The 10,000-nt window shown below is 56.2% G+C and overlaps 2 protein-coding genes across 2 annotated transcripts in view; one reads left to right on the top strand and one right to left on the bottom strand.

Annotated features, from left to right (window-relative positions):
* Nucleotides 1-2,393, top strand: part of PTSG_05448 (uncharacterized protein) — a gene marked incomplete at both ends in the record, with an annotated part of 2,899 nt that extends 506 nt beyond the window's left edge. The window contains 2 exons of the mRNA XM_004993260.1: nt 1-2,086; nt 2,271-2,393. The exon at nt 1-2,086 is cut by the window's left edge and continues 506 nt beyond it. Of these exons, the coding sequence (XP_004993317.1) occupies nt 1-2,086; nt 2,271-2,393 (2,209 nt within the window). The remainder of the gene's footprint in view (nt 2,087-2,270) is intronic.
* A 162-nt stretch (nt 2,394-2,555) lies between these two features.
* Nucleotides 2,556-10,000, bottom strand: part of PTSG_05447 (nudix-type domain-containing protein 9) — a 12,147-nt gene continuing 4,702 nt past the window's right edge. The window contains exons 13-28 of the mRNA XM_004993259.1: nt 9,739-9,843; nt 9,485-9,592; nt 8,824-9,276; nt 8,422-8,597; nt 8,156-8,273; nt 7,885-7,992; nt 7,564-7,623; nt 7,212-7,351; nt 6,773-6,917; nt 6,351-6,479; nt 6,012-6,174; nt 5,616-5,791; nt 5,179-5,254; nt 4,884-4,952; nt 4,059-4,531; nt 2,556-3,714 (exon numbers count right to left, since the gene is read on the bottom strand). Coding sequence (XP_004993316.1) covers nt 2,845-3,714; nt 4,059-4,531; nt 4,884-4,952; nt 5,179-5,254; nt 5,616-5,791; nt 6,012-6,174; nt 6,351-6,479; nt 6,773-6,917; nt 7,212-7,351; nt 7,564-7,623; nt 7,885-7,992; nt 8,156-8,273; nt 8,422-8,597; nt 8,824-9,276; nt 9,485-9,592; nt 9,739-9,843 — 3,369 coding nt within the window. The 3' untranslated portion in view covers nt 2,556-2,844. The remainder of the gene's footprint in view (nt 3,715-4,058; nt 4,532-4,883; nt 4,953-5,178; nt 5,255-5,615; nt 5,792-6,011; nt 6,175-6,350; nt 6,480-6,772; nt 6,918-7,211; nt 7,352-7,563; nt 7,624-7,884; nt 7,993-8,155; nt 8,274-8,421; nt 8,598-8,823; nt 9,277-9,484; nt 9,593-9,738; nt 9,844-10,000) is intronic.

Here is a 10,000-nt window from a genome sequence, read left to right as displayed (position 1 = left end):
GTCGACTGCTGCGGGCCTCGCGGCCAAGGATGATTGCGTCATCATTTCAGCCACGGCTTGGCTTGAAGACCGGTTCCTGGTCTACTCCTGGCTGGGCGTTGTTTGGAATGGGGAGTGCGCGTTCTTGCGGACGTGCAACCGCACGCGGGAGTTTCGTGAGTCGTTTGCGGGCTGCGGGCGGCTGTCCTTTCACAGCTTGGACGGCATGGAGGCATGGCTTGCCGATAACGATGAGGACATCAGGGCCTCAACTCCCTCACGTGTGCAATCTACGAGCTTGAGCGACGATGAGAAAGGGGGGCATGCATCAGCGCCAGACCAAACACCAACCAACCCAACCGCAGCAACAACAACGACAGCAACAGCAGCAGCAAATGTGGTCACGTCTCAAAGACGAACCAGGGAAGCCACGCTGGACAAGAAAGAGACAGGCCTCGCACAACATGCACACCAACGAGGCCATAGCCCTCATTCGCAGCGTGTAACACATCACACAGAGACCGCAGGCCCAGGGGCAGGCGGCTGCTCCCTGTGCCCAGCGCGCCTATCTGTTGCGCTTACACGCACGTGCCAGGAAGACCTTGAGGCCTTTCATCGCATGAGGGCGCGGATGGGATCACCGCGCGGGCGCAACTTCTACTTTCACGTGACGGGCGGTATTGAAGAGATGCACCTGGCCGATGTTGATGACGTTTGCGTGGCATGTCGGGACACGCGCCATGTGATTGCTCGCTGCAGCTTCACCAACGTGAGCAAGCTCTTGTGGATTCTTGCCGCAGACCAATGCACCCTGGATGCACGTTTCCACCACGTCCGTAGTGTCAAGTTGCTGGGACAAGGCAACACCATCACAGATGTTTCAGCTTTGGATGGTGTGGCGGATGTCTCGTTGCGTGCCCTCTCAGGGATGGACCTCAGCCCTCTGCGTTGTGCTCAGCGCGTGTCGCTCACGAGGGTGGGTGCGGACTTGACCCCTCTCAGGGACGTTCCCTGTCTCAATCTGTCCGGGTACACTGCGCACAGCTTGCGGTCCAAGGTTGGCCAGCACATCACGTTGAACGCCACCCAACTTGTCCTTCTTGTCCAGCCAACACGGCTTCCCACCGCCACCGCCACCGCCACCACCACAACCACCACACCACCGCCGAAACTGCACCTTCATCTCCCACGCGCGGCCCGTTTCGCTGTCGAATGCAATGAGTTGCACAGCATCGACTGCATGCCGAGTGTTGACATCGCGTGCCTGACGAACTGCACTGCTCTGGAGGAGCTGCCGCCCTTTGCACACGCCAACAAGGTGGTCATCAACACGCGCCTGACACGCGAGGTGGTGGCTGCATTGAGCGCGCGCGTGAACCTCCTCGTGCTTCAGGGAGACGCAACGCGCGACCTCTCCGCACTGTCTGCGGTGGCGGCCGGAACACGCGTGCAGCTGCACGACGTTCAGGCTGCTGACATCAAGGACACACTGCCGTCTTTCGTGCAGAGAGTGGGCCTGTCTGTTCGCGGGCGACTGCGTACCAACGTAGCCATGCTGGAGCACGTGCGATACTTGACGGTGAATGCTGCGATTGTCAATGGAACCCGCCACATGTCCACTCTCATTGGCTTGGAGCGCCTTCGCCATCTCCGGCACGTCACCTTGCGCCATCAGCATATAGAAGCCGTCTTCTCGTCCTGCGAGCAAGTGCACCTGTACAATTGTGCTGGCACTGTCCGCGTCCGCGACACGGACACGTTCGTGTGTGCGTATGCGCCCAACATTACCGTTGAGGAGCTGTCGTGCGTGGGCGCCGTGAGATTCGAAGGCCCGGGCCCCATGACGCTTGCAGGCCCCGTCATCAGTGACGTGAATTCGATGCAGGTGCACTCGCGTCGGCTCAGTGACTTGAGCCTGTTTGCCGGCGTGCGGCGGCTGGCGTTGCAGCGGTGCACATTTGATAGCGTTGACTCGCTGCCTGCTGTGCAGACGCTTGTCATCTCAGACTGCCGTGACTCCAGCCACGTTTTGTGGCCGTCTGTTACGCTTGTCAACAGAACGAAGGACGAAATCAAGCGTGCGCTCACGGGTCAGAGAGCATCCAGCGTGTGAGGGAGGGCTAGAGGGACGCAAGGAAAGAGAGAACGCAATTGTGTTTGTGTGTATGTGTGCGTATGTGTGTGTGTGTGTGCGTGCGCGAATGCGTTTGTGCGCGAATGCGTTTGTGCGTGTGCGTGTGTGTGTTTGTGTGTGAGTACATGGCGTTTGCCTTGTCTTTTTGTTCTGGCAGATGTCGCTGGCGACCCTTGGTTTCGCCTTGAGACTTCACGATCTGTTACAGGGCACGGTTGATGCAGCTGCCCACAAGCCCACTGACCAAGCAGCAGAGCAGCAGCAGACGAACATACAGTAAACCACTCAAGTGCCAAGGCAAGCAGAACAGACCATCAGTCCCACTTTGAGGATCTGGGAAGCTTGTTTGTAATCAGCACCCAGCAGCACAGCACGTCGCGCTCATCATGCTGCTTCGCAGTGGTTGCTTGTGCAGGCGTGTTTGCGATGACGGCGATATGTCACGGAAAGTGTGTAATGAATGGTTCCAACAGAACATCCGCAGAAGTGCCTGCAGGCAGAAAGCAAAGCAAAACAAGAAACAGAAGGAAAAGGAGCGACGGAAGAAAGATGGCCACTCAAACCAATACACACACACAGACACAGAGCACACACACACACACACACACACACAAGCGTGAACAGACACAAAACAATGCAGACAGACAGACAAATAGACGCACACACACACACAAGCGCACATTTACACAAACAAACACACACACACACACACACAAGCAGACAGTGACAACTCAGTAGTAGGCGGTGTGGTAGCTGGCAACCATGCGCAGGAGGGTGCGGTGTGAGGCGAACAGGTTAAGGCCGCCGTGCACCATCATCCAGCGCGCGTGCTCGGCATCGTCGCCGCCCTGGAGCTTGAGCCTTGCGGCGTGGCGCCCGCTCTCATCGTGGAAGTTGACGCACGTCGTCTCCACCCACGCGTTGTCCGTGTTGCGCGGATCCTCGCTGTAGATGCGGCCAACCACGGCACCATCGGCAAAGAGGGAAGCCACAGACTCCTCCTCGTCCTTGCTCAGCGCACCACGCTTGTCTTTGGTGCCGAGGGCCTCCTCCATGAACTCGCGCCCGCTTGCCGTCGCACGGTCCTCCCCGTTGTCGACAAAGCCACCTGGGATGGCCCACATCTTGTTGTCCATGCGCTGAATGGCCACAAACTCCAGCACCTTCTTGCCGTCGCGCTCCAGGATGCTGCCGTCTGATGATCGCTTCCACCGCGTCACCACCGTGTCCGCTGCCTGGTTCACGCCCCACTTGCCCAGCAGGCCGCGGCCTGTCATGCCCGTGCGTCCCCACGGGTTGATGGGGCGACCGGTGTTGCTGTCGATGCTGATGCCGCTTGGGTGGCACGACGTGCGATCAACCACCTTGCCGTTCACCTCGTCCTTCACATTGAACTTGATCTTGCGCGGGTCGGCAGGGTCCGCCCACACGGGCTGCGCCGCCACAGACGGGTGCGTGTACTCGACGGGCTTGTAGATGGGGCACTCCACGTCCCAGGGGACCTGTGACGCGTCAAAGACGAAGCGCTTCACACCGTTCGATCCTGAGTACTCTTCTGGTGGCAGGTAGAACAGCTTGGGCTTCTTTCCAACGACGGCACTCTGTACAAACACGCCACAATGCACCACAGCACAGGTCGGGTGCAGAAGGGGGCGGGGATGAGCTTACAAGAGGGCATGGAAGAACGTACGGATCGAAAGTACCACAGGCACAAACAACATCCGCTTGGGCATGCACGCGTACATCGACACACACCCACACCCACACACACCCACACACACATACACACACCCACACCCACACCCACACCCACACCCACACACACCCACACACACATACACACACACCCCCCCCCCCCCCCCCACACACGCACACACACGCACACACACGCACACACACACACACACACACACACACACACACACACACACACACACACACACACCATGGAGGATGTGCGACGGCGGATGGGTCCGTGCGTACTGGTTCCCGTCATCGAGCGGAGACGGCCGGTTCCGTCATCCATACCCGCCATCGCCAGCCCGCTTTCGTCGTGGATCTCCTGCTTGAGCGTGACAATCTGACGGTCCAGGCTGGAGCGGAACGACACCATGTGCTCCAGCAGCTGGTCCATCCGTGACATGACGCCATGAACGTTCTGAAACGTGGCGGCAACGCGGTTCTCCAGGCGCTCGCTCTTCTCCTGTTCCGATTCCCGAAGAAACTTTTCCGTGTTGAACTCCTCAAACTTGGTGATGGCGAGTTTGTGCTCCTTCTTCTGCTGCTTCGACTCGTCATCGTCGTCGTCGTGGCTGTTGCAGCAGCGGCGGAAGCAGTAGGAGAACAGCAGCATCGCGTGCGTGATGAGAATGAGGGGCGCAGGCAGGAAAGGGCGCTCCTTGTATTCCAGGAACAGCTCTGAATCGCACACACACACGCACACACACACACACACACACACACACACACACACGTGAACGCATGCATGAAACACACACACACACACACACACACAAACACACACACATACACACACACAAACACACACACACATACACATGAACAAATCAGAATGAGCCAGTGTAGTTGTTGAAAGTAGCGCGGGGTGCACGCCCCGCACGAAACGTATATGGTGCATCATGTGATGGCAGCACAAGTCAAAACGCGAGTGCGCATGCATGCAGGCAAAGACAGGCAGAGAGGGAAAAGAACCCCATTGACAGCAATGTCATTGCAGGAAAGTAAAACAAATGTGATGTCAGCTGATTACCGTAGTTCTGCTCGCACCACAAGTGCTCGGCCCTGTCCTGCACCTTGATGTACGTGTCGTTGAACATGGCTACAAGGGGTCACACGCGTGGCGTGTAGGAAGGTTGAGAGGAAGCCGGGAGGGGGGAGGTGATAGGAGGTGTGTGAGAAGACTGATGCAAGAACTCGCGCGTGTGTGTGCATGTGTGCGTCTGCATGTGTGCATGTGTGCATGTGTGTGTGTGTGTGTGTGCATGTGTGCCCAAAACCTTATCGTGTAGCAACTAAACACACGGTAACATGCAGTTGAGCCGCACCAATCAGGAGGTTGACGAGCAGGATGTTGGTGACGAGGACGTACACGGCGAGGAAGAACGGAACCATGCGCACTTCCTGAGAGGGCGGAGCAGAGAAACACGAGGCGTAAGTGATGCAAGACCATTGCAGCAAAGGGGGAACGGTCTCATGCGGCAAATTGGGCAAAACTTATCGGGTCACGGATACAGAGCACATGCACACAGGCAGGTAGACAGACAGACAGACACACAGGCAGGTAGACAGACAGACAGACACACAGGCAGGTAGACAGACAGACAGACACACAGGCAGGTAGACAGACAGAGAGAGAGACACCGACACGCACACACACGCACACACACACACGCACACACACACACACACACACACACACACACACACACACACACACACACACACACACACACACACACACACACAGACATGCGTGCCTCACCTCGCGACCGCAGCCTGTGAAAGGGTAGATGGAGACGCAGCCCGCGTCTGCCTGAAGATCGTCCAAGAACAGCTCGCCATAGATCTGGAAGTACGGTTTAAAGAGCACATTGATGACCGTCTGGGAGGAGAAGGGCTCGTCCGGGAACAGCAGCGATTGTGCAGCGATACCGTAGCCTACAGAGCGAGGGCAAATAGAGAGGTGGGGGGGGGGGGAGAGGTCAGGAACACGTACATCGTGAGTAAGAAGAAGTTGGGACTCAACTTCAGGAAATGAAGATGCACAATGTCTATTGGCAAGGAGCCGCCAGAGACACAGACACACACACAGACACAGATACAGACACACACACACACACAGACACAGACACAGATACAGACACACACACGCACACACCAATGAGGAAGATGATGAGGAGGAAGATGAATGTTGTGACGTCCTTGATCATCTCGATCATCATGATGAGTTTGGGGCCGAGGTTCTTGCTGAGGGCGTAGTAGCGCATGAAGCGCAGCCACAGCACCACAACCAGAAACGCGTGGATGCCCTTGGACGCATACTAATCACGTGGTGTCAACACAACGAAAAACACAGGGCAAGTGTGAGCTTGTGTTGAATGGCGTCGAGTCAGAACAGAACGTTGAGCGGAATGGAAGAAGCAAACGCAATACAGCACCACAACAACATGGGGATACATGCGTTCCCCTGCAATGTGTCTTCAGCAACGACCCGCACCTTGTTCTCGCGGTCGCTTGGGTCAGCAACGCGAACACCGAAGCCGGCAAAGAAGAGGGTGATCATGATGAGATCAAGGCGGTTCCACGTGTCGGAAATGTACTCCGCAAACCCATCGAAGAAGATCATCTGGAGTATGTGCGTGTGTGTGTGCGTGCGTGTGTGTGTGTGTGCGTGCGTGCGTGTGTGTGTGCGTGCGTGTGTGTGTGCGTGCGTGTGTGTGAGAGAGTGCGTGCGTGCGTGCGTGTGTGTATTTGGTTATGGGCACTCGACGGTGAGCGTCATGCTGAGCCAACGCGAGAACAAGCACGATGAAATCGTTTGCAACGCCAAAAGAACGACGCACACACACACACACACACACACACACACATACATACATACACACATACACACACAGACAGCCAGGCAGACAGACACACCTGTCTGAGCTCTTCAAGGATGAGGGCGACAAACCAGACGAGGAGAATCCACTCAATGACGCTGATGGTGTCGTTGAGGTTGTCGAGGACGAAGTATGAGGTCAGGATGCACAGCGCAAGATGGGACAGCAGATCTGACAGGAATCTGTTCAGCATCAGCGCAAGGTTGGCAAAAAGGCAGTTGGAAGGAGGTAAGACGAAGTGTTCTGCGGGGCAAGACTGCAGGGACGCACACACACACACACACACACACACACACACACACACACACACACACACACACACACACACACACACACACACGCGCACACACGCACACACACGCACACGCACACAGACACAGACACACACACACACACACACACACACAACCACACACGCACACAGACACACACACATTATGACGAGCGCATGCAGCTGCATGCGCGTTTCGTCTCACCGCGTGTACGGGGCGGCGTAAAACTTGGCAAACTTTCGGCGCAGTGTGTGTGCAGGGGACGTGGTGGCGTGTGCTGCTTCATCCTGCTCGCCCGTGTCAAAGTAGTCACGGCTGTCGGTCTGCTGCGTCTCATCTTTCTTCTGTTGATGTGAATGGTGGTGATAAAGGTGCTGGTGAATCTCGCAGGTGCAGGCGACAACGTCGAATAACCCGTTCAGTCGAAACCACAAGGAACAAGCTGGCATTGGGGCTATGCTCACGTCAACAAGCGGGTGAGAGAACATGCTTGGGCAAGCGGGCACAGGGTGGCTTGCATGGGTAAAGTGTTGCTTGCATGCAAGTAAGCACTCACGTCGTCTTGGAAGTGGATGAAGGGCAGGATGAAGAATGGGAAGAAGAACGCAAGAAGAACCTGTCAACGTACAAGAGAAAAAAATGCGGAGGAAAAGCAGATGAAAATAATTGTCAGCTGTTGAGTCTCAAGAACAGAAAAGTGTCATGAAATTCGCAAGGCGCACGCTTGCAACCAATCGCATAATGCGCGTTCGCGCGCGCGCACACACACACACACACACACACACACACACACACACACACACACACACACACACACACACTCACTCACTCCCTCTCTCAAACACACACGCAGAGGCGCAAAACACATATTGCGCACCGTGATGAATGACGTGACGGACTTGAGTTGTCCGTACCAGTCAGAGTTGATCACGCTCTGCGTCGCTGTGTGCGAGAGGAAAGCCAAGCTGTTGGCATCATACGCAATCTACGACACATGATGATGTACGAAAGGCAAGCATGAGAAGTGAAAGACTTGTTAAGCACAGGAGCACACACACACACACACACACACACACACACACACACACACACACACACACACACACACACACACACACAAAACAGGATGGAGGCGAATTAGTTCGCACCCTGATGGCGTTCTTCTTGTTGAACATGTCGTTCCTGGAGTGCAGCATCTCTGCCGCGCGACGTGAATCGGCGTTGTGGCATTCCTCGAGCACGCCAACCGCAAGCTTCTCAAACTTCCTGTGTTGGATGCCACAAACACAATCAGCCAGGCGTCAGAGGACGCAGAGGGAACACAGGCATGACACCAAGAGCAGTTTCATCCAAGCACAGCCAAGGGTGTGTGGAACCAGCAACAGCAACAAACAAGACCAGCAGCACGACGCACTTGGAAGTCTTCTTCATCTTGGCGCGTTCTTCGGCGAGGTGTGGCCCCTGCAGTGCGCGGTGGGTACTGAGCCGCTCCAGGATGCGGCTCGCCACCAGCGCGTTGATGATCGACTGGTCGCCGCGACGCCAGAACATGTGCGCCATGCGGTACTTGTCCAAGCAGACCGCCCACAGCTGCAGCGTGTGTGTGTGTGTGTGTGTGTGTGTGTGTGTGTGTGTGTGTGTGTGTGTGTGTGTGTGTGTGTGTGCGTGCGTGCGTGTGTGTGTGTGTGCAAGCGCTCAAACCGAAAACGAGCCAAGGAATCAAACGTGCAAGTTCTCACAGATAAGCAGATAGAGGCGACATTCTCCCCTTGCCTCCCCTTCCGCCTCTTCTCCAGTGCCTTGCACAACAACTCACGAAGAGGATGTGGGAGGCAACGGCTTCGCGCTGCACCTCACGCTCTGCTTCGTTCTCCGTTGCCAGCGGCGCTATTGGGGTGACGATCGACGTGCGAGAGCCGGCGCGCGATCCCATGCGATATGGGTTGCCCGGCTCGTCCACGTTGGTGTCAGCAATTGATGTGGCGGCGGTCTCTGGAGCAGAGTCGCGGGTTGAAGATGGGAACGCGTCGTCGGGGTAGATGGAGTAGTCGCGATCAACGCTGAAGTCCTTGGACACGAGACGAGACAGGATCTCCTCCATGCGCTCCACGCAATACGGCGGGCGCATATCTCGGCGCTTCAGCGTTGGGTGGCGGCTGACGCGGTGCTTGGCATTGGCGCTCGTGTTGTTGCCGTTGCTGGTACCCATGTCCGCACCGTCTTGGCCAGCCAGCACTTGCACGTGACTGTGGGGCCGCTTTGCCTCATTCTGATGTGCGTTCGGTGTTCAGGGGATCATGGCTGGCACGGTGAGACGCGTGCAAGAAAGGAGAAGGAGCAAGGAAGCGACAAGAGGGAAGAGGGAAGATGTAACACACGGGACCTCATGGCGATAGGAACATGTCGACAAACACACACACATGGCAGGAAACGGAGTTTCTTGCATGCAGGCAAGCAAGCACGTGGGCCAACAATACCTCGTAGAGTTCCTGGATGGCGAGGACGAACTTGGGGACACGGTTATGCTGAGCAATTGGTGCGTTGTCGGCAGCTCGCTCCATCATTTTCTTGTTTGTCGGTTCAAGCTGGGGGGGGGGAGGTCAGAGTAGTGAAGACAAGCAGAAGCACACATGAGGCTGGGGGAAAAGTCATGTCTTGGTGTGTTTGTGCATGTGTGTGTGTGTGCGTTTGAGTGGAAGTGTCTGCTGTCACATGCATCCTCCAAGCGTACCCTCCAAATTTTGGCGTCATAGCTGAGGTACAGCTCAACAAAGTGCGGTTTGTTGTGCGTCAGCGCTGCCATCAAATTGTCGTTGATGCATGACTCAATCTCATCCTGTGAATGTAAGCACGCGCGCACACGCGAGAGAGAGAGAGAGAGAGAGAGAGAGAGAGAGAGAGAGAGAGAGAGAGAGAGAGAGAGAGAGAGAGAGAGAGAGAGAGAGAGAGAGAGAGAGAGAGAGAGAGAGAGAGAGAGAGAGAGAGAGAGAGAG

Source organism: Salpingoeca rosetta (genome assembly GCF_000188695.1).
Source record: "Salpingoeca rosetta unplaced genomic scaffold supercont1.13, whole genome shotgun sequence".
NCBI lineage: Eukaryota > Choanoflagellata > Craspedida > Salpingoecidae > Salpingoeca > Salpingoeca rosetta.
Note: the sequence above shows the minus strand (reverse complement) of the source record. Positions and strands in the feature narration are given on the sequence as shown.